At 35.3% G+C, this 25,341-nt stretch overlaps 2 protein-coding genes and 1 long non-coding RNA gene across 5 annotated transcripts; 1 reads left to right on the plus strand and 2 right to left on the minus strand.

The window, feature by feature from the left end:
- Positions 1–2,900: 2,900 nt before the first annotated feature.
- LOC140062751 (uncharacterized) lies at positions 2,901–4,272 on the minus strand. The gene is made up of 3 exons (XR_011847530.1): positions 4,172–4,272; positions 3,518–3,562; positions 2,901–3,004 (listed from the first exon to the last, which is right to left on the minus strand). It is a non-coding gene; the product is annotated as an uncharacterized lncRNA (long non-coding RNA).
- A 4,139-nt stretch (positions 4,273–8,411) lies between these two features.
- LOC140062839 (acid-sensing ion channel 1-like) lies at positions 8,412–20,457 on the plus strand. The gene is made up of 11 exons (XM_072109200.1): positions 8,412–8,807; positions 9,349–9,516; positions 12,085–12,291; positions 12,654–12,769; positions 13,408–13,589; positions 13,910–14,069; positions 14,269–14,328; positions 15,571–15,742; positions 16,527–17,060; positions 17,504–17,595; positions 19,733–20,457. The coding sequence occupies exons 1-11, from the start codon at positions 8,437–8,439 to the stop codon at positions 19,849–19,851; spliced, it is 2,181 nt and encodes a 726-aa protein (XP_071965301.1). The 5' UTR covers positions 8,412–8,436; the 3' UTR covers positions 19,852–20,457.
- On the minus strand, positions 20,439–25,293 carry LOC140062840 (non-structural maintenance of chromosomes element 1 homolog). Of its 3 annotated transcripts, none has more exons than XM_072109203.1 (7): positions 25,223–25,293; positions 24,257–24,502; positions 24,073–24,150; positions 23,535–23,678; positions 22,831–22,947; positions 22,049–22,178; positions 20,439–21,217 (listed from the first exon to the last, which is right to left on the minus strand). In XM_072109203.1, the coding sequence occupies exons 2-7, from the start codon at positions 24,488–24,490 to the stop codon at positions 21,141–21,143; spliced, it is 780 nt and encodes a 259-aa protein (XP_071965304.1). In that variant the 5' UTR covers positions 24,491–24,502; positions 25,223–25,293; the 3' UTR covers positions 20,439–21,140. The 3 variants fall into 3 exon arrangements, with proteins under 3 accessions (XP_071965304.1, XP_071965302.1, XP_071965305.1); XM_072109201.1 differs by having other exon boundaries at positions 25,179–25,262; XM_072109204.1 differs by having other exon boundaries at positions 25,185–25,255.
- Positions 25,294–25,341: the final 48 nt, after the last annotated feature.

The following is a 25,341-nucleotide window of genomic DNA, read 5'->3' on the forward strand; positions in this document are numbered from 1 at the left end:
AAGCAATGACTTCAACCAAGCATGACCGTAGGTTAATCCTCATCAAATGTTGTTCGTGTGATAGAATTTGACTACGTATTTAACGTTACGCCTTTCGTATGGTAACTACTCTTTGTCAGTCTGCTGCTGCTTACAGGATTTTTTAACGGTGTACGTATACGAACTACCAAAGTAGTTTATTATTATTTCATGTTAGCTGGAGAGTGCATGCGCCCTAGCACTACCCATCCGCCCTTATTAACATTAAAGCTTGGTTCCCACTAGCGGCGCAACGTAACGCAATCTACGCAACGTAAGCAAATGCCCTTCTTCTAATAATTGTGTTTGCTCCCGCCTGCGCGAAATCAAACCTGCGATGTTTGCAGCACTATTGCGTCGTCGGTTCGCACTTGTGATTACGCAATACAGCATTTTGCGTCAATACGTCTCTGCGTTGCATTCCGTTGCATCGCTAGTGGGAACCAAGCTTAATTGTTATTTATCTTTAACGGATTATGCTTAACAAAGCGCATCAAGGATCTCGATAATCAAAACAGTTATGACCTAGACTTTGAACAATAAGATAAATGCTTGTCGTAATGATGAACACAAATGTGACGGCAGCCAGCACTATGTCCATTCCATTTGCCACAACACGCCAACTTTCGATGCTCTGAAAAAAAGAAAGAAAAGGTGATACAATTATTTTAATGGTAAAGAGTAATATGCATATTACACCATACAAACAACCGACTAAAAATCTGTTTCACCACCACTGCCACCACGTTCATACGCTGCACCTGCTGCGCCTTCGTTTTTCCTAAAAGAGTGGGTGGGGGTGTATTGAGTAAGCTCATGTAATGTGATTCATGTATCATAGGACATAACACTAACCATATCATGACACAGGCACAACATAATGATACATTAGTATTAATATAATTTGCCTTATGAACTGGACAAAATGCCATAGTGGAGATACAGTGGAGAGAACCGGGAATAACACAACTTGAACTCTACAGTTAGGCATCTATGTATAGATGCGATAGTTATATTATTACCCCTCTGTCTATTCGGTTGTCGTCAATGAATGTTTGTGTATACGTATTACTTACCGTTTTTATATCTACATTCTCATCCACAGGTAATTTCATAATGTTTAGGCCTATATTATTATCAGATACTATAGAAATGTCACCGACAACCTCTCCTGTTGGAATTCTGCTCGACCTTGCATCATCTTTGTCACTTGCTTTACTTTTATCGTTGTTGTCATCGTTTATAAAACATATATAATTCCTGCAAAATTTGGCAACATATCTGATCCAGCGAGGAGCCGGAACACCCCTATTGGTTTTAAACACAAGCCACATTGACACAACCGAGGACGGAACGAGCACCACTTGTGCCATAAAGATGCATGTCACGTAAATACCTAATAGAGGGCGCTCTGATACTACTGGTAACGTTTCTTCAACGAATAACTGGAATATTAAAACTCCTAACACGAGTGAAATTATGAACGATAGTCGTTCTCCAGATTCAGCCGGAATTAAAAACACAAACAACGCCATTATCATAATAACTGACGCAGGCACTGCGATTGTTAATATGTAATAATCGGGTTTACGGCACAGTTCAATTTCGAAAACAACTGACGAAACATCATCTTGGCCGCCTTGGGAGAAAATGCTTTTGTTATCATCTTCATCTGCAAAAATTCTACCGCTGACAATATTCCACTGCCCGTTCCGGGTCACAACATCAAGAAACACATTTTCAGGATGGATGACCACTTTCAGAATTGTACGCGGAACCCCAGATGGTCCAATGCGTAATGCGCATGTCTGAAAATCAAAGGGAAAGTGGGAGATGTGGATGCCACAGAAGGTCACGTGAACAAATGGGAATGTTAACGACACCAATCCACTCGAATCAACTACTGTATCTAAGTAGTCTATGTCATAGGTTCCTATAACTGGAAAATTACGACTTGCACTGTAACGAATATAATACGTACTGTATTAAGTTCACATAAAATAAGTGATATCGCGCCCTCAATTAACGTGAAAAGAAGGGTTATTAATACACACTGGTTGGTATTTGCATAGATTCTAGAATCTATAATGTGTCCCCTTAATATTATGTGTTTCCTCTGAAGATGTTGACCATAATATGTGCGAAACATAATTCCCTTTGTTTGTTCCACCGAAGTGTTCCCTTAATAGGATGTCCCTCGAATAGGATGTCCCCCGAATAGGATGTCCCCCGAATAGGAGTGATCAAAGAGGAGAGCTTTGTACACATCATTTCAGAAAACTTATTACAAAAACATAATCATTTATTTTACAATAACATCTATAGGCCCCTATTTGAAAATGTATAACTTTTTTATTTTTACTATTAGATTATGAATTATATGAGTCTATGAATACAGGCATAAACAATACACATTATTTTACATTATACAATAACAATATTGTATGTGTAACCACTCTTTCTTAACCATGGATTAATAACTACTCCATGGTGATGGCGCTAGTTATACTCCGTCACGCATGATTGATTTAATGGCGAAATGCATAAACACGAATGGTTCATTGCGGAGACCAGTGTACGTTATGCTATTGTACAAGCCAGATGTGTTGATAAAAAATTAGGCTGTTGGGCGTCAGAAGATTAGCTTGGTTCCCACTAGCGACGCAACGTAACGCAACCTACGCAACGTCGGAAAATGCCCTTCCAATAATTGTGTTTGTCCCCGCCTGCGTGAAATCAAACATGCGATGTTTGCAGCACTGTTTCGTCGTCGGTTCCAACTTGTGATGACGCAATATAGCACTTTGCGTCAATACGTCGCTGCCTTGCGTTGCGTCGCTAGTGGGAACCACGCTTTATTGACCGATATGACTTACTCGTTATAAACTATTAGATTTGGCCACCATATTTGGTTCAGTTTTATTACAACTTCTTCAGTACCATTATAGTCACGCGGGACCCACATTAGCCTATTGTCTGTCCAGTTCTGAAAATATAAATTAAATGTATATATCTATATAGAACTTTAATTGAATGCACTATAAGCAATACATTAGTACGGGTTGTTACATCTATCGTAATAATGTTCCCGTTGAATCAATTATTGTATTAATAATTTCTAATTTCATGCAGTTCAATTTTGAAACAAATTAAGCTATAATAAATCATCTTTAATTACCGATTTATCGATATTTGCAATTTAAAATATTCTTTCAAAATATAACAATTGTGTCAAAGGGAAAAGATAAGCCAAAACAAGAATGTGTAGCTATATTCTATCATCATACTAATACTATACAGTAAAGTTTACTTTTCTGTGACGCCTCGTTACAACAACAAGTAAAACATAAAACGGAATTAGTAATTGTGAATGGGCAGATAATCTGTCAATACATATCTCTTTGTAAAGTGCATACAGATGCAGGTATACGATTTTACTTTTTCAATATATTATTATTACTATTTAAATTAATTATACAGTAACATTTTGTCTACTCACCATGTGTACCCACGATAATCCGTTAAATATCTGATGACGTTCATCCTATTAAAGAAAATATTTCGTCAGTTATACCGACAAGAGTTACGTTGCAAAAACGTTCATAAATTGAGGAGATAATTCGACATAAGCGGCTATTTCTCCCTTGTGGTGTCACTGTCACTTAAAGGCCCAATGTGATTATTATTATCAAATAAACGTTTTGCTGGTCATTATTTTCTTCGTAAATGTTCCTCCTCTATCTCCTTCAAACATTTCAAAACAAACCCTGTTGGTTCCTAATTCTTGATTCTCGCTAGGACGCAGAAGGATCAATCACAAGCGATGGATTATTCAAACTGTAGTTTGTCATTGGTCGCTTACGTCTCGTCCTAAAGCTTGGTTCCCACTAGCGACGCAACGTAACGCAATCTACGCAACGTATGCAGATGGACTTCTAATAATTGTGTTTTTCCCCGCCTGCGTAAAATCAAACCTGCAATGTTTGCAGCAACATTGCGTCGTCGGTTTCCATTTGTGATTACGCAATACAACATTTTGCGTCGATACGTCGCTGCGTTGCGTCCTAGTGGGAACCACGCTTAATGGCAATCACAAGTGACAATTATTGCTAACGTTGCTCCAATGTGCTTGTAATGATGCATTTATACTTACCAACTCAACGAGATATCTAAAACGCATTGATAGTTGTACCAATGTTTGTCCACCGGCAATTGATGGCATCGGTCGAATTCCTTTATTGTAACTACTCAGAATATTCTCGTGGATGGTTGAAAATGTTTCACTTTGTTGGGCTAAAAAAATATACGATACGGTATATTTACGAGTTTACACAAAGCATGAAATTAACATTACTAAATGTTATCAATGCAACTAATGTTATTAATGCGTGGTTCCCACTAGAACGCAACGCAGCGACGTAACGACGTAACGACGCAAAGTGTTGTATTGCGTAATCATAAGTGGGAACCGACGTTGCAATAGTGCTACAAACATCGCAGGTTTGATTTCACGCAGGCGGGGGGAAAACACAATGATTGGAAGGGCATTTTCTTCCGTTGCGTAGGTTGCGTTACGTTGAGTCGCTAGTGGGAACCAAGCTTAAAGGACACTTTTCTCCTGGGTACCATGAGACAGAGTTTTGACTTAATATTATAGTTAAGATAAGATAAATATTTTGCGCATATGGCGTTTCATACGGGTACTACTTGATCATGTATACTGTATTTAAGACAAACATCGAAAAGCCTCGAAATAACTACAGACTTGGTGCAAGTCTAAGTGTCTTATTAAATTAGTGTTCCTAGATAGGAATATCTCAGAGGATCCGAGGGGTTCTGAAAACTTCGCTGGCGTCTCTCTCTCTCTGACTGTTGGTTTATATTGCTTGATTTAGCCTATATTAACCTTATAAATTATGATTAATTTCTTATTGAGACTAAAACTGAAAAAAAAACATGTTCCTTAACATCAATAATAATAACAATAATAACAAGTATAGCAATTATAAACAATTTTCCTTACCTAAACATGAAGATTTGTACAAAAAGTTTCCAACGACCAAAATGCTGATTAAGTGACGTAACATGGGTAAGTATGGCAACTTCTTATTTACACTGTAATATTAAAAGTCAATATAGTAGGCCTCTACGGTACTATTTTCAGCTCGCGCTGTTGCCTTGATTATGATCGATTTCCTCGTTCAATGCCTACTCCCAGTTTAAATATGAAAATGTATACAAATATGATACCTCATTAACTGACGTTACTGTTCAATTATTCCTCAATTATATTGTAAATCAATGCAAAACAATTAGAGAAGGTTCCCTTGTCATCAATACTACCTGTTGAGTGGCACCTAGATAACAAATACACACACATGAGAAATAATACAAGCAAACACGTTAGGCCTACCATTCACTGTAAAATCATCGGTTTTAACTGAATTATAATATGCCTATATTACAACCTGCAACTTTAATCAAGTTCTTTACTGTAATTCATTTTGCTATTGTTGTGTTGTTTATTTTATTTTTTATCTGATGGCTTCCTATACAATTTCGCTTTCACTAAGCTTGGTTTCCACAAGGACGCAACGCAAGCGAGTTGACCAATGACAAGCGACAGGTTGAATAATTCATCGCTTGTGATTGGTGAAGTTCACTACGTTGCGTTACGTCGTTGTGTTGCGTCACTAGCGAACCACGCAGTAAAGCGTTGTTCCCACTAGAACGCAACGCAACGACGTATTGACGCAAGGTGTTGTATTGCGTAATCACAAGACGCAACATTGCTGCAAAGTTGCAGGTTTGATTTCACGCAGGCGGGGCAAACACAATTATTGGAAGGGCATTTGCTTATATTGCGTATGTTGCGTTACGTTGCGTCGCTAGTGGGAACCAAGCTTAAGACAAACACAGGAAATAGCACAAAGGTCATCTTGGAAAGATCTCATCCGAAACCTTATCAAAGGCAGCTCAGGTGGAGCACTAAAGCTTAGTTCCCACTAGCGACGCAACGTAAACGCAATCTACGAAACGTAAGCAAATGCCCTTCTAATAATTGTGTTTGCCCCGCCTGCGTGAAATCAAACCTATGATGTTTACAGCACTGTTGCGTTGTCGGTTCCTACTTGTGATTACTTGCGGCGATACGTCGCTGCGTTGCGTTCTAATAGGAACCACGCTTTAGTGATCGATTCTATAATGTATAGCTTCAGATCCACGCCCATCAATTGCGTTATTTGAAGTAGTAGTCATACCCTAATGTACAATTCTAAAGAAAAAAGTACGGTACAAATTGGAAAATAATAGGTACACAATTAAAAATTAAAAGAAAAAAACAGAGATAAAAAAGAGTGAAGCTATTTGAAACTATCAGTAGTCATACTGTAATGTACAATTCTAAAAAAAAAAATGCTCTAAAGGCTTTCAAACGAAGTGATGTATTGAAATAACAGTGTTACGTTAACAACATTTGGAGTATTGGGTGTTAATGGACTGCTAACAACACATTCAGGGTATATAAATCGATAATTAATATATTTTGTGAGTTTAATGGTGATCTATTATTTATATCGATGGCTTTATCGTTTGCATAACATTATGTGTGATAAAAATGAATTAGTCTATGATTACACCACCGCATATAACATTTAGAGGGTGATTTTAACAATATCAAAGATTACATACAACCTGTCCTATTGGTATATAAGTACTCTAGGCGTTGTTTTCTGTTCTGATGATGAGAATAGTTTCTCGAAACATGACACATTTTAAGGCAGTTTGCCTAATCATTAAATTTAATGCCTCACTATAGTTATTTATTACTCGAAAGTTTGGTGGAATCATTCATGATTTATCTAACTACCAAAGAAAAGCGGTGCAAATCGATATTCGTTGATAAAGAAGTTCAATCGTTTCCATAGCATTGTGGGTGTTGTTTTTAGATAAACATTAATATGATCACACAATCCATTAGTCATCGTTTAGAGGAAGATTTTTTAATAAAACCAAAAGAAAAGCGGTATTCATCAAGGAATTGAAATTATGTGAATGTAATCGATATTCTCCTCACTTCTCATTGTTTGCAAAACCGTTGAACATTACCGTTTGATTTAATTTTAATATTATTTCATTATTAAATGTAATCACTTCTCACACTCCGATGACATATCGATTGACCTAATTTATTAGATCTATAAAGTTTTGTTTTACCATACAAATAACACAATATCTTTATTTTATGTGTTCTCTGTGAGTAATATAGATTATAACAGGCTCGTTACGCGAATTCTTAAATGTGAATAATAATTATTTAGGTCCATAAATCACGTGATAAAAAACATAATGTACTAACATCATCGAACCTAGAATTAAAATGGTCCTCATCTTGGAATTTATAAATACTCGGAAATACTCGGAAATACTCAGAAATACTCGGAACTTATCGGAACTACTGCGAACTACTCGGCAATATTCGGAACTACTCGGATTAAAAATTTTCTAGGACGAAATTAAGCTAATGTATAATTGAAAATAAAATAACATAACAAGCAACCAATAACTAAAGATGGGAGCAAGATGCGGTAGCCTAGCTTGCTATCCCTAAAGCGTGGTTCCCATTAGAACGCAACGCAGCGACGTATCGACGCAAAGTGCTGTATTGCGTAATCACAAGTGGGAACCGACGACGTAATAGTGCTGCAAACATCATAGTTTGGAATTCACGCAGGCGGGGGGCAAACACAATGATTGGAAGGGCATTTTCTTACGTTGCGTAGATTGCGTTACGTTGCGTCACTAGTGAGAACCAAGCTTTAGAAAGAACCCGGTTCAAATCGTGATAATAACCATTGCTTTTTCACTCAAATGTGTAAAATGAGTACCCTGAAAAAGCGGCGGCGTGGAAAGGAACTGCAGGTCACCCTACTAATGAGCTCTTAACATCTCACTCCCCCTATACGTTCCGAATCAAACGGGACGAACCGGGTCCACAGATATGTCAGTCAGACAACTTCCTATTGTACCAATACAGATTCTATATTTATTCACAGACTGATTTTAATTGGAAGTTTACACGTTTTCATGGATTGGTTATAACAACATAATCATAATAGAACATAAACACAAGCAATTGAACCGCTCAATCATTGTGAATATAATCAATGAATTGGATAATCACTCTTACTGATATTTAAATGAACCGTTCAACCATTGTGAAAATATCAACAATTTGAATAATCAATCTTACTGGTATAAGACTTTGATTTAACATGTTTAAGAACACGTGACCACTTACAAATATGAAATTTCTGTGAACGAACATCGTCACGCGTAATTATATAATCAGAGCCAGAGAAGCAGAATCAACTTGACTACCTGTTGTACTTTAAAACAATTCAACTACACAACGTCACAATGTATCATCAAGGTGGAATTAAAGATTCAAAGCATTTTGTAGAAGATTCGTTGTTTGTCAGAAGAAACAACGAGATATTTTATAGTAATTGCGATATTCCCGGTTATGTCGGTGCAGCCCCGTACAGTGGTGAGAGACATTGGACTAACAGACAGTGGAGAGACGATATGGATATTGCTACAACTGAACACAGAGGAAAGAACTTGGCTCTACAAAGCATGGTAAATATGCCGATTAAAAGACGCATACGGGACGATGAGGAAGAGGAAGTAAAAGGGAGATGTTGTGGGTCAAGCTTCGATGTCTTCAGTGACGAGACATCATTCCATGGCTTAAAACACATCAAGGGAGGAAACAACTGGAGCAGAAGGTAAGTGAAAAGAAGAATATACATGTAAGGTCATATAAAAACATTGCCGATATTGTTGCTCTTTATAGCTTGGTTCCCACTAGAACGTAACGCAAGGACGTAAACGCAACGCAAGTGAATTGACCAATCACAAGCGATGGCTTATTCGCTTGTGATTGCTAACTGTCTATAACTTCGCTTGTCATTGGTTAAAACGCTTGCGTTGCGTTTACGTCCTTGCGTTACGTTCTAGTGGGAACCAAGCTTAAGGTAAATTTTATTCGCTCAATTCTGATTTTAAAACTATACAAAATAGTTTGCTTTGACTTATCTTCATTAATTTTGAAAGCGGGCAATACATCTTTATACGTCAGTGAATCAGTAGGCTTAAGTTTCTGCTATATCACATCTCCTTCGTTGCCTTCCTTTTGTATGTTATCCTTTTACAGCGATGACTTGTCATTCATTATTATTAAAAACCATTATAACCAATATGTCCTTCTCTTTTTTGTATTTGTATTATCGGGCTCACAAAATATATTTTAAATTCTCCTTTTTTCAGAATATCTTGGTTGATAATTCTCATATTGGCTTTGATTGGTCTCACATATCAAATACAACGTTCAGTAAGCAAGTACTTTGATTATCCGAAAAACACCAACTTGGATTATGTTACCAAATCATCAGTACCGTTTCCTAAAGTTACCGTGTGCAATATCAATATGTTCAAGTAAGTATTCTGATCGATCCTTGTGTATAAAGCTCTGTTTACACTATCAAAGTATGTTGCCACATTTAATTCACGTGGGTTGCGGGTCCTAGCCAAACATAACCAAGGGTTAACATACGGTTCGTAGTACTGTGTCAGTACATTATTTTGTTCACGGACGTTTAGGCAAAATCCACTATTCTATACGATGCAAGAGATCCATCTGAAAATAACAAGAATAATAGAACAGGCTACCACCCCTTCCCACAATGTACCGCTCACAAACCGAAAAAAGCTTAGACCGAAACAAGCTTAGACCGATCCATATACCATATGATTAAGAAAACAGTTGTGTATCTGTTGAATATAAAGCTCTGTCTACAATCAAACTAATTTGACAACAAAGAATGTGATGTGCCCAAATATGGTAGTGATATACCCAAATATGATAGTGATATGACATCATCATATCTATATGGGACATCACATTTTTTATCACATTAAAGTTTTATAGTAGACAGAGCTTAAAGCTCAGGTACAGGCATAAATTTTAAATATAATATCTGGTTAATTGTACATACAGAATTCAAGACGAAAAAACATGAATTTCCCGTAATATGGTCGAATACGGTACAAAATTTTGCAAAATTCTTCCATAAAAACCAGGAAGACTTTTGTTTCAGTAGTTAGGTAGTTTACCTAATGTAATAACATGTCTGGTGACTCCCTAGAAGGTGAAAAAAGATGGTGGATATACGGTGGATAATTTTTATAACAGAAAATATACTGCATTGTCGAAATTATAACAAAAGTACAAATACAAAATATTAAAAAACTCATTTACCAAAAAAGGAGGTTTTCTTCCACGAGTTCTTGATGGTTAGACTAGGCCTACAGTAAGCAATCAGTGTTCTTACTAATTATTGATAATCTTAATTGCAAATATTGATGTCGTCATCTGAGTTTTTAATCATGTAATGTGTATGATAGTGTTACAAACGAGGTGTTAGTGTCATATTGTTTTTGTAGTACCTAGATATTTCAGGGAGATCACATTCTTCTTGGATATTCTTATCTTTTACAAAATTAATTACATTAGAATTACAAACCAAATCGCTTAGCAACTCTATAGAATCTGTCCAACGCAGAGCATGCCGTACCATATTGGGAAGGGATTTTAGTTCGTATGACAAAGCTCTAAAGGTCTGTAACATCTCATCCCTTACTGATAGGAGAATAGCTCACAGTCTCAAATTTGCCAAGGGAATATCTCAGACTGTTCATTCTGCTGATCTTTTACCGGTGACACGGTTTGAAAGTCATGGGAGGTTGCTCCGTAATAGTAATAACATTTCACAATTACCATCCAGAACCGCCCGTTTCAGTAACAGCCCAATCCCTTATTTTATCCGCCTGCTTAACGCCTGATTTTCACTCATTTTTGTATAATTTATTATTTTGTATGTTTCAATTTTGTATATTTTTATTGGTCTAGGTACATGCATGTAAAAGTTACCCACAATCTGGCCTTTGGCCACTAGTGGTAACTTGTGGCATGGTGGTGTCTAATGTTTTTGATGTTTTATATGAAATAAAGAATAATAATAATAATAACATTACCTTAGTAGAACCAAACAACAACCCACTTATTTGATGATCGGTTAATTATGTTGAAAATTATTCTTGGCAACAGACAGAATAAATTTGATTGGTTTTTTTGTGGCTACTGGTGTACAAAAGGTGGTGGAATAATGCGTAGACTCATACATCAAAGAAATATATCGACTAAGCCTGTTTTCCACTTAGGCTAATATATTCGTGCGAATCAAACATCCCCGAGTTCTGATTGATTAAGAATAATTGTGGCGGGTATTTTTCAAGATGGACATCCATTAGACAGTGTATACCACGATCGGAAAACACCCCTATTTGGGGAAAATCGTTGAACCTAAATTCGTTTTAATCGTCAATAACTAATTATCTAACTTAATTTCATTAGTAAACAGGGTTACATCAGGTGGTTAAAATCAGTACCGAAAGTACGAACCAACTTTATATACCATCGAGTAAAAATTCTAGAAGTAAGGCGCGATTTACCGAATTTTGCCTTTACGTAAATTTATATATAGATGGTATAGTGGTGAAACAAGATCGGTACTAAATATATAAGAAAGGTTCGAATACTGTTATAGCACCCGATTCTGTGTCTGTCACTATAGACTCTCTGTGCTGGAAGACTGTTGTCAGTCTGCCAGATACCTTCTAACTGTACTAAGTATACTTTTAATACACGATATCTCTGTCATTAGGTTCCTATCTAGAGACAATGTATGGGGCTTTGTACGAATCTGTGTTTAAGCTTGCATTTTTTTAATTATGTGGAAAAAACAAAATGTGACTTATCTGACTGGGCTGCCTCTCAGAAGCGTTGGTTTTTTTTTTGTATTTCACCACTCTCGGTTTAAATCTATTGTAATTTATAGAGAAATAAATGTTACGTTGGACTTGATTTTGACTGTACGTAAATAACGGGTTCTTTAGTTTATGTAAATCTATGTTGATAATGTAAACCGGATTACGTTATTTCAGATTTGATGAGGTAACTCCATTAATGGGTGGCTTCGTATACTTTTTCATATACGGTCTTCGATACCTTCAAAGTCTGACACCTGACGTTGGTATAACTACGGCAGATGACGATAATTGGGTATTAGACGAAACTAAATACCCCGGTGATAAAAATCTACAACAATTTATCAAGTATAATGCTCATCGGATGGAAGAAATGCTGCAAGTGTAAGTGTATTCTTTACACAATTGTTTTGACATTTTCTCTTTTTTATGATGGAAATCAGATTCGTAGATTCTAAAATGGTTAAGCAACATTATTATCACTCATATTTACCTTATACCCGATTCACACGACGTACACACATCTTACAAAAAGTAGCACTTTAACAAAAAATGCGTTACCATTTCGTTTTACGTGTGAATCTAAGTCTAGGCTGTATACGGCGATTTGGTTTAATATTCTTAAAGAGAAAAACAGTTTGTTGAAGACACATTTACAACAAATACAGAGTCTTAAACACCTTAAGTAGATAATATCCGATATTATTGTAAGTAAATTAAATTAATACTGGTATTACCTACTGCAGATGTATGTTCAATGGTGTTGAATGCGGCCCGAGTAATTTTACGCTAACCTACACAAATTACGGAGCGTGCTATGTCTTCAATCCACCAACTGGCAAGACAAATATAAAAAATGCAGGTACGGTATGAAACTGTTTAAATTTGTATAGTTATAGTATTCCTTTTTTCCTATTCAACAATACAATTAGGCCTAATTTAATTAACCATATGACAGAAAAGGATTCGTTTAAACCATCGTGTATAATAACATTTTGGTTGGATTGTTTCTAACTTTTTTGGATCTAGTTTTCAAGCTTCTACTATCAAACTAGTTTGACGAAAAAAAAAGGTGTGAAGTGCCAAAATATGGTAGTGATATGAACATATATGGTAGTGATATGACATTATCATATCCATATATGTCACATTTGTTGTCACAAAGTTTGATAGTGTAGATAAAGCTTTAGACGTAGACATTGTCTTGTCTGGTACGGATGAAACATTATATTAAACCGAGATGAAACGTGGTAAAAACTTTAATATATTGTTATTCATATTAATATATTTATACTGCATTAGTATCACTAATTTCTGGTTTATGAGTGGTTTCCATTGAGAGAAACAACGCAGCGAGTTGACAAATGATAAGCAACAGTTAGATTGATCCGTCGCTTGTGATTGGTCAAACCACTTACGTTGCGCTTCCGTCCTTGCATTGCGTCTCATAGTGGGAACCAAGCAATAACATTAAACTAACCAATGAATTATGTATTCTAGGACAACGCCGTGGACTTAGCATGATACTCAATGTTGAGCACATACAGTACATATCGGCTCCGAGAGAAAACGTCGGTTTCAGAATCGCAATTGACGGCCAGAACGACATCCCGGATTTAGAGGCGTCAGGCGTGGATGTCGCCACTGGAATGCGCGCGTCAATAGGCATACGAAAACAAACTGTAAGTTTAGGAGTCTGCTAAAAATGGAAACAGTGGACCCTTTTTTTTTCAATATGCACGTAAAGCGTTTGTGCTCTTAAATTAAATTCTTGTAAATTTGTGTTGATTTGTATATCTTGTTCAGTACATTATTTGCTTTAATAATTGGAGAGGACCTCTCTTTAGACTACGTACACGACTGTGTAACGAATTTTCGCCCGGAGTACTTTTGGACTTGCTTGAATCACACGAACTCAATTTTTTTAATTCCCCTGTTTTGCCCTTCCCTGATTAAACTTGGCAAGGGTCTATTTGAAGTTTTCTCAATGTAATGTTCCCAGATAACCTCGTTACCAAAACCACATGGAACGTGTATTGAAAGCGGACATAGGCAGCTGAAGTACACAAACGATTCGTACACGCAATCTCGCTGTTACCTTGAATGTGAAACTGATTATTTTATGGAGGCGTGCGGATGCCGGACTTACTACGTACCTGGCAGTAAGTGAGCTTTAATTCACTTCAAATTTCTAAAATCGTATTGTTTCTTGTATTTGCCACGTAGATTAGTTTGGCCACGTTATGACAAACACAAATAATTATATAATGACGGGTTCTGTGTTTGATGTGGTGTCAAGTAATGCAATGGTTTGACTTGTATTGTACAACTTATCCAGCTAGCTGAAATTGTTTATTTTAGATGCAGATCAAGTGTTCTGTTCGCCGGCTAACTTAACTGGATGCTACCTCCCAAAATACGGTAAGAAGACCACTCTGAATGTTCTTGTAATCATCTCTATGGCAAAATCAATGTCATCATGAAACTACAAAAAAACATGGTGGTTGAATAACAACCATCTTGGTTGAACTTGTGTAATCATAATAGTAAAACTCAAACGCGTTGGTTTGTTGGCACTAAAACTGTGGCGGTTCAACAACCATTTCACCCAGTGTCGATAAATTGTGTTTGTTTGTTCTGTTAATATTACAGGCTGATAACAATATGTTATTCTAACCCATTTACAGTGCAATTATTAAACGTATATCCTGACTTTTCTATTTGAAGTGTGATATATAAATCTATAGTCATTCAACAATCACCACTGAAACAGTACTCGTATTTAATTTAATTCTTTCACATTGGTCATCGATTTTTGCTATTTAAACATTTTCAAGTTTATTTAGTAAATTAGTTGATTGACATATTTCAGAAAGCTATCAACTGAAAATGCAATTAAACAGCTTAAAAGCCGTCATAAAGTGGTAATTAGTGTTGAATATTCCCTTTTCTTCATTATTTATGTCAATATTTATTCCGATTTTAAAACTTTTGAAACGAGTGCGTATACTCGTGACAAAGAGAAGAAGATTGATCATTTTATTACATAAGGACCTCCGTGTTATTAGGTCTAGTAAGTGATTGTGATGATCAGTGATGATCATAATAATCATTATGATCATCAAACGATAGTATGATCATCAGATGATAATGATCATGGTGATCATCAGATGATAGTGATCATTCCAAGTTAAATTACTGGTCTATTCATTTTTTTTTAAATAATTCAATTTGAACTTTTTAACAATGATTTGTAAGTATTTAAAAATATAAAATAATAATATTTAAAACGTTTTCGGCTTTTTTAAAATAACGATGTAAAGTCGGTTAATGTCCGTTTATACTATCGCACGATCAACGACGATACACTTTGTCTACAGAAAACAAATACACTAGAAACTATAAAACAACCCATGATCCATATTGTCATGACGTCACGATCAATAATAACAACCTCAATCAGTATATTGTAACGATGTTATTGTTTTTACTGATCATGACGTTATTTTTATTGCATTTCTTTTGTTTTCTGCAAAAAAATGCATATTTTGTCTACGGTATCTATCGTCGGTCGTTATTGTCTCAGTGTAAACGGGCCTTTAACTTAGCTTAAGATATATGTATTTGTTATAATAATAATAAATATATTATCTATATTTACAGACGAATTTTCTGATCATCGAGAGGAGTACTGTGACTGTAAAGAGGCATGTGACGTTGAAAACTTTCTGAAAACGCCGTCGTATAGTCGTTTTCCTTCTCGCGGTGTGCCACAGACGTTTGTTGTGACTAACCAGCACAAATACTTTGCACTAGGCCTAGGATTTAAAGTCAAGTAAGTATCTTTATTGTTTACAAGCCAAAGGTACCGCTAACACTGAGATAGAGATAGATTTGATCAATAAAACACTGTATTACTGTACCTCTGTTTAAATCTACCCGTATACTTACATACGTCCTCTACTAACTTCCAAAACAAAACGTATAGTAACTCATGTATTGCTAAAAACGCATGAAATACCAATATATTGCCATATAGTAATATATAGTTATAGTATAGATTCATGTTTGAGGCTGATTGATGCAAAAATGTGTTAGACCCATATATTGTTTGAAGGTTTGCATGTTGAAATCAAATGTTGATATAAAGTTTGCGGTACACCACGTATATAGAACTAAGAACTGTTGCCTTTCTCGAAGTTTCGATCAATATACAGTACTTTGATCGTCCTCAGGAGTGAGAATTCTCAAAGTATATTGATCGAAACGTTGAGAAACTAACAGTTCTTCTTAGAACTATATACGTGGTGTACCGCAAACTTGATATCAAAATGTGTTTTTGTTGCTATTCTACTACGCATTAAAAGATTTCGTCGTTTTGTGTCTGTATGTTTGGTAAAATCATAAATGGCTATTTCATGATATCTCGCGGAATTCCTGCCAATGGCACTAACGCGGAACGACTACGTGTGTTGGGAATTGAATTGAATTGACATCAACGTAAAAAATATCTATTACCCAAAAGTGTTTTGTTTGCTTTTTGTTTCCAAACAGAAACTGAAATACATTCTTAATAATAACAACGATTAGTTTTTAATCGGTTTTGCTAATTTTTTTAGACGAAGCATGGAGGCAACACGAAACGCCATTTCAGAACAGTTGCTTGAATCTGTAGGTGACATGGTAGATGAAACGGCCGATGAACTTAACATGCAGGGTGTGTTTGAAGTGGACCAAGAATATGTTGCACAATTTGAATGGCAATTCTCAATATTTTGCTATGATATGATATTTTATTTGGTCCACATACTCGGCGATAATATATATTACGATGTTACGGCGGCTTTAAGTGAAGACGACGAGTTTAACAAGACACATACTGGAGTTGATTCCGATTTCTATCAAGAGATTCTAGAAGAAGCTGATAAAGGACTTCGTAACCAGATTGACGCTATACACGAAACAATGCTAATCGCCACCAAAGAAACCCCATCGGCGAACTTGACCGAAGAAGACGCAGAACTCTTTACTGACGTATTATTGGGTAAACTAATCGTGATTGCTTATCCTCTAGTTTGGGATTCCTGTTTTGCGTTTGGCATACACATTTACACCACCAGTGATATATTGTTCTTAACGCAAGAATACATAGCGTAAGTTATATACTTTTAAGGTTCATTTATATCAAAATCAAAATGCACATTATTACAGAATATCCATACTCTAGAATGATACCATTATTATGTGGAGATATTTTAAATAATTTTTATCATCAACATTTTTCTATAGCCTACATTTAAAAATCGATAAGACTTCTTAGTAAACAACAACAGAATACTAAGCTCCGGAGATCAAAGTATTTATCTGTGGCTGCGACACGATCGTTCCACGCCCCTAAGAGACACTGCGTGCCGCGGAGAATATGTGCAATACAGGAGTATAGGCTACAGTAGTAAAATTGGTATTTTTCGCAGCTAGACAAAGGATCAAAGGACGAACTCAGTGTCCGGTTAGATTTTCTTGAGTAGACCAAGCTCTTCTATTATCTAGTATTATGACACAACAGAATAACAGTTACACTAATTTAATTCCATAGTGATAATTTGGCTCGAGTGGACATCTACTATGAAACATTGAACGTCGAAGAGGTAGTAGAGCAACCGGGCTACGAGTTTTTCTCTATCGTATGTAAGTAGTCCATACGTATCGTTTTCTTATTTATAGATCAGCATCAATAACAATACAAACAAGAAAGCCACTCCGAGAGTGCATACCTCCGCCTACTGTACAATTCTCCTACTTAAGATTTCTCCGGAAAAAAAAAATATATATATATATATGTGTGCGTGTGTGTGTGTGTGTGTCTTAATGCTGTTTGTGATTTAGGCTAATTTCACTACAAGCATGCGTATGCGAGTTTGGTGTAATGGTTATGTAACAAGTCTTTCAATTAACAATAGCTTCAGTTGACTACCAACAGCAACGCGAAAATCAAAACGAGTGAATTTGAAAAGAAATAGGTTTTTTAAACTATTCGCATCAAAAAAGGACATTAAATCAAATTATTATTAAATTACAAATCACAAATTATAACTCTTGCCTCTTGTACAAAAATGACGTTTTTTGGACAAGTGTTTCTCGAAAAAATGCTCCTTGGCGGAGGTAAATAAATGAAGAATTCTGAGCTATAGCTATTTAAATAATACAGTGCTTTTAGTATCTAGATGACTGTCAATAGTCAGAGTCTACCTAATGACAGATTCAGAATCAGTTTAATTTGTGGTACGTGTTCAGTTAAAACAACCCAATTGGTTAACGCATAATAACATAGTGACAGATAACAGGTATTAAACGTATACTTAATACACATAGACTCGTATCTAGATGACTGTCAATAGTCAGTTAGAGTCTACCTAATGACAGATTCAGAATCAGTTTAATTTGTATACATTTTCAGTTAAAACAAGACAATTGGTTAACGCATAATAACATAGTGACAGATAACATGTATTAAACGTATACTTAATACACATACGCCCGTATTCTTAAACCGGACTTTAGTCGTAGTTTGAGCTAAAACTAAAAAAATGACGTCATTTTAATTCATAAACCGAACTTCAACTAAATCACCGACTAAATCAGGCCAACCTCGACTAAATCGAGACGGATTTTGATAGATTTTTTTAGTCCTGGAGGGGGCAGACTAAATGGTCGACTAAATGGTTTTTAAACGATGTTTATAAAAAAACGTAACAGCCATTGAGTTGTTATATTGGCCAGATATTGAAGAATGAAATATCTATATTTATATTAGCTTAATTAAATATACATTGGTATAAATTATAATAATGAAAATCATCTTTATTTACAACTGTATACAAATTACATTATTTTCTTCGCGCAAGTTCGACTTGAGCTACGTCACGCCATAGCGACAATGGGAGATGCGGCAATTCACCACGCGATGGAATGTTTAGGGGGCCTAGCGCTTTCTTGTCACGCTATGAAGTGCGTGGTTCGTGGTTCGTGGGCCTAGAAAATATAAAAGTTACCGTACCGCCATGGTTCCTAAATATATTTTGAAGATTTTATTTGTTGTTAATCAAATATACTTCACTATTAATTAATTAATACTGATATTGTTCTAATAATTAACGATTAAAATTATTTTTCATGTATATAGTCCTGATGCGTAAAAAGTGTTGTAAGAAATGGAAAGTGATATCAATGCGCAAAATTTCGTCTGCTCGATCCTCAAATACTCTCTTGTCATTGGCCAATGTATAGCCTTTGTTACCCAGACGTGTGCAACTCGACTAAAAGCTCGACTTCATTAAGTCGAAGTGCAAACTTCGATTACTTCGTTTTTGAATCGAATTTGAAGTAATAGCTCGAACTACGACTTTTCCAAGTCGAACTTCGAACTACGACTAAAGTCCGGTTTAAGAATACGGGCGTTAGACTCGTATCTAGATGACTGTCAATAGTCAGTTAGAGTCTACCTAATGACAGATTCAGAATCAGTTTAATGTGTATACGTGTTAAGTTAAAACAAGACAATTGGTTAACGCATAATAACATAGTGACAGATAACATGTATTAAACGTATACTTAATACACATAGACCCGTATCTAGATGACTGTCAATAGTCACTTAGAATCTACCTAATGACAACTGCAGAATCGGGTAAATTTGTATAGACGTGTACAGTTAAAAAACACAATTGGTAACGCACAGTAAATATAAGTAAGTAAGTCTGTTGAAAATGAAGTTTGTAACCGATTAACTGCGTCTTATTATGTATTATTAATTTTACTTTTGCAGGCGATCTTGGTGGTGCTCTGGGGCTATTCTTTGGTGCCAGTCTTGTAGCATTTGTTGAAGCGATTGATTTCTGGCTCATTAAAGGATGCTGTGCACCGAAAAAGAAACCAATGAAATGATTGTAGCCTAATGTGTACAATTTAAAAACATGTTAATGGACCACTTTAAAAATACTATGCCTTTTTAATGTATATAATTATGGTATTAATATTACATATTTACATTGTTTTATGTTTTAATGTATGCTTTGAGTGGTGGTGTGGCACGCCTTATGGCGACAGTGGTCCTTCGATCTCTTTTGCCACTTCTTGGCACACTCAAAGTTTATGTATTGTTTTAATGTTGCTCAAATTATTAAAATAAAATAATGATGTGCCCATATATGGACATGATGATGTCATATAACTACTTGGGCATATCACTACCAACCATAATTGGGCACATCACACTTTTTCTTGTCGTCAAACTAGTTTGATAGTATAGACAGAGCTTTAGAAAGTGCAATCTATGTTACAGTCTGAATCGTTGGATACTATGGTTTTATCTTTTCCAGCGTACTTGTTCGATATTTAGTGTGCCAGGTGAGATCCAACTCACCCAGTATCCGCCGATGCAAGTATTCAACAATTTTAATCTTATAGCTTTAAACAAAACAATTGTACAATAAAAATTCCAAAAACAAATTACAATGTGTATATTTATGTTACATTCCAAATGAGTTGTATAAAAGTAAATGCATAAAGCGATTTAAGCAGCACCAGTCTAAATTAATTAATATGTTATTAATGTGTAAAACTATTAAGATAAATCAAAGAAAAGATCGTTTACTTTTTCTATTGATAGTATAGTAAATGTGTAAACTCTCCCAACACATTTTTTAAACTGATCTATACGTTGTTTTGTCTGTAAACCAACTTTGTTAACATCGAGTCAAATTATTATTATTACAATGTAATTAATGTTAATATGTTGTCTGTAGATTCAAAATAGTACTAATACACAGTATAATTGTAATACTATATTATGAAAAAAGGAAAAAAACTGTAATGTAAAGCTCTGTCTACAACTATCAAACTAGTTTGACAAAAAAAGTGTGATGTGCCCAAATATGGTAGTGATATACCCAAATATTGTAGTGGTATGACATCATCATGTCCATGGGCACATCACATTTTTTTGTCACATAATGTTTGATAATATAGACAGAGCATGTTACTATAGTCATACTGACATATACACAGTAAACATTCAATTTATACTTTTACGCTAGGATCAAGGCAAAAATATGCCTTCTTGTTGTAGAAAACAAATCAATTTGGTCACATATCGTAAACTTAATACAGTATATTAAAAGTAGTGGACGGAATTGTTGCAATAATCAAATGAATGTGATGTCTTTTTGGATGCCTCATCTCTTTCTTTTTTTAGATGTACTAGATGATGATGATGATGACGAAGTGCCCTGTTCGGAATCAACCTCCATTCCTACAAAAATGAAATAAACCTATAGTTCGGACACTCAAAAATTCCATTGTCAAAAGGCATACTTGTACTAGCTTAATAGTAATAATCTGGACGAATGTAATAATGTAGTTCACCCTCGAGAACTATTTTCAGTAAAAAATATTATTTTCCAGAATTACAATACAATAATTACGCTAAATATTTCATACATCATTATACCATAAACTCACTATTATTTTCTTCATTAAATTACATTAAATTGAAATATAACAGTTAAAAAACACAGTGCAATTGCACATTTTTCCTTGCCAAAAGAATTTGTTGTCAGAATTACAGCAAAATGGCAGAGCAGTTATAATTATGATATAGGACCATTCTTGTGATTAACCTGGTAAGGTTGTTAATTCAACCGTAACGCAGTGATCATTGACAGAGGCTGACATTTTTAAAGAGGCATTAAGTTCCTTTAAGTGTACATGAGCCGTTAAGTGTACACTGAAATTTTTATTTTAAGTCCTTATACGATGGAGACTTGTTCTACCACTAGAAATATGACTGAGGAGTGTTTTGAACCTATGCTGATATGGCATTGGTTCGCGTTGCCCCTATTTCAAATGCTCAGCCTCTTGATCCGAAGATTATTTGTGACTAATTGGTTGGTCGGTCGGTGGGTAAACACTAACTTAAATTTGAGCACACGACTGCAGCCATGTATATGGCCTTGTTTAGATAAACTTTCTTCTCCTTTACAAGGCCTACTATAAACACTCAGTTTACAGCACTGCTTATTGCTTGGAAATATGGGCTCTGAAACTAAACATTATAACCATTGAATGCTTCTCTTCTACTTACCATTCTCGACTACATACGGCCATTTTGTAGCGCATCCAGGGCACACGGCATTTGGTCGGCCGTGAAACATGTCTCTTGAGCAATGGAAATGCAAACGAACACTACAGTTGATATTACTGCAGTTGTTACCCTAAAAAAGATATGAAAACTTTTAAGTAATTTAATAAATTATTAATTTAATTATAGTTTTGTAAGGCTGTTTTCATAACAAAATAAATATAATTTACACACAGAATGGATACCCTAATTTAATTGCAAAACTATTTTCCCCATAACAAATATTTTTTTTGGAATTTTTTTTAAAATATGTCATTTTAATGTCATATAATTGTTATTCACTTTGACCAAAAACGGGATCGAATAAAAAAGTATTTACCCGAGTAAAATTAAAACATTAAAAATTAAATTGTCTGCCAGACAATGGGTTTTGGCTAAAATTAACGGTTTCTTTTGTCTTTTTATAAGTGAAATAATTAGTTTTTTTTTTTACAGAAGTGAATAACATTAGTAAAACTTTCAAAATGGCCTATTTGAAGACAGATTTTATTAATCTTGATTTTCCCTGTTTTTGATGGACAATACATTTTTAAAAACATAACTTTATGTAAAACCACCCTCTAAAAGTTGCGCCATATACGAAATTTGATGTTATTTTCAAGAGGGGCTTATTATAGGCATAGCCTAGCCTCAACTGACAATTCAAATTCGGAATTGCTCAAATATGGTCTGTTTTTGTCTATAATCATGAACAAACACCGATGTATACAGTAAAGTTGACGTACCTTAAAAACTATGTTGTCGCACAGATTGCAAACTATGACATCATCGGGAAAGTGTTCTCGTAGATAGTGTTTTAATTCTAAAATTGATCTGGTGGTCAACGATATCTGACCTTGGTTCTGGAAAATACAGGAGCATTTTTGGTTAATACATTGATTATTACACTGAAGATACCGTGAATTTAAAAATTTGGTAGTTTGCTCGAGAATCGCACACAATAGACTTACCTATGGTCATACATTACTTCAGTCAACTACTGTACATCAATATTGGACTACCTGATTACAATAATATTATTTATAAAAATTTTTCTGAGCAACATATATATTTATATATACTTCCCAAACGCTGTAAATCTATATTATTAGATTAGAATGGTACAGAGTCTGTATTATGTATGAAAGACGTCCGTCGGACACGAAGGTCAAAAGGATCCTTTAATAGAGGTCATACCATCGCTTATGGTCTTTAGCTTAATCACAACTGTATGTCCTTCAGTGTTTTAAACTTAAAATTTCTACTGCTCAAATCTTTTCTAATGTAATAGTAAATTAAGTTGATGTCTACAAAGACGTCCTTTAAAATCATTTGGGAAAACCACCCTAAAACTAATGATGAATTTCTCCTGTTCTTAGTTCGTGGCCGAACATCGACCATCTTAATCGTGCGATTCTTTCAGAGGAGAGGATCAAGAGTTTAAAATTACCTCTTTTAACCATTTTTCAGCTACCAACTTATCAAGTACTATTTGTTTATCTATCTTTAACAATTTGTGAGGCTGCGGCAACACAACGTTCAGTACATCTGTGGATGATGCCATACCTGTACCATTCTCAATAATTAGATCAATCTAAAGGGAAAATAAGTAAAGATAAAGCCTATAAAAAAAGCGTCATACCAATGTGTAAATACTGTAATAATACTAATACAGTAATGTGATGGTATATGGTTTTAACTTTTAAAGTGCAAAAAAAGTCTTGAATGTGGAAAGTAAAAATTCATGCCAGCAGCCAAAACCTAAGTAAGAAAATATGCTTGTGTCGTCGCTAAGAATTAACAATTACTGTGGTTTTGTTTGTATTTGTATATATTTAGGCAAATTGCCAAGGATAACCCAGCCCACATATGGACATGATGATGTCATATCACTACCACATTTAAGCATATCATTACAATATTTGGGAACATCACACTTTTTTGTCCAACTATTTGTCAGTGTAGACAGAGCTTTAGATATTCCTTACTATTTTCTGAAAAAGAGCTAGTTCATTTGCTTGATAGTCTGAAATCAACTTGCAAATTTCCGACTCTTCAGTTCGAACCTGAAAAAAATATATATAACCATATTTACTTCTTTATTTTCTTTAACTAGTATTTCATAATTAAATGAATATTAATATTTAAAAATTAAATGTAATTTTTTAGTACCAGAACATAAACTTGATTTCCGTCATCTTCATCTTTTGCAACACGTATCTCCATGGAAAATGGTTGGATATTTCTATTTATTCTTTTTACAAATTCATCATGTCCATTTTCTACATGGTACACCTGGAATTCTGCACATGCATGGGCATGAAGTCTTATCACCTCCTCGCATGACATCACTCCTTTTGTCATAAATGATTGAAGAGAAAGACGGTGGGCATCGGTCATTGCCATGGTTTTTTTTATCTAAGTAAACAAAGTAAAAAATATAATAATATATAATGTCAAAATTCCAAACAACTTTCAAGAACCATGCAATTCGCGTAGTCACTAATTATAGCCTAATAGTAATACTAATTTCCACAATCAAGAGCAAGCATAGGCCTATTGATTCTCAGTACATACTTTAGGTAGAATAGGCCTACGTCTACTAGAACTAGAAGATAGGCCTAGCTAGGTAGGCCTCCCTCTCTCTAGACTCTAGCCTAGCTAGCTAGAGTCCTCTGCTGGCGATTCCCTCGGACTATCTATGTAGCTAGCTAGTAGTACCTAATAGCTAGGCCTAGCTAGGTCCTAAAAGGCGTATAGTAGGGGCTAGCCTACTAGCTACTAGGGCCATGCCCCTACCTAGGCTACTCCTCCTAGGCTAGTATTAGTAAGTAGGCTAGGCTAGGCTAGGCCTAGTAGGCCCAACCCAAGCAAGTCTAAGCCTAGCTAGCTTGAGGCCTCTAACTAGGCCTAGGCCTAGCTAGGTAGGCCTAACTAGGGCTAGGCTAGCTAGGCTGGTTTATAAATAAAGCTAGCTAGGCCCTCTACTAGTAGGCATAGCCTAGATTATCTAGGCCTAGCTAGGCCTAGGCTAGGCTTAATGGATTTCTATGATGATTTATGCCTTCATAAATTGCATTAATACTAGACCTACACTAACTCTGTGACTAAACACTTCATCCTCTAAACTATTATTACTTTATTTTGTCTTTTCGCGTTCGAACTTCGCTGATTCTTTTCGCGCGAAATTTGGCAATTATTTTGTAGTGTTTCTCTTCCGGGTCAAATGTCATGTCATGTCAATTCTGTTGTTGTAG

The sequence above is a fragment of the Antedon mediterranea genome, chromosome 11 (assembly GCF_964355755.1).
Source record: "Antedon mediterranea chromosome 11, ecAntMedi1.1, whole genome shotgun sequence".
Classification (NCBI taxonomy): Eukaryota; Metazoa; Echinodermata; class Crinoidea; order Comatulida; family Antedonidae; genus Antedon; species Antedon mediterranea.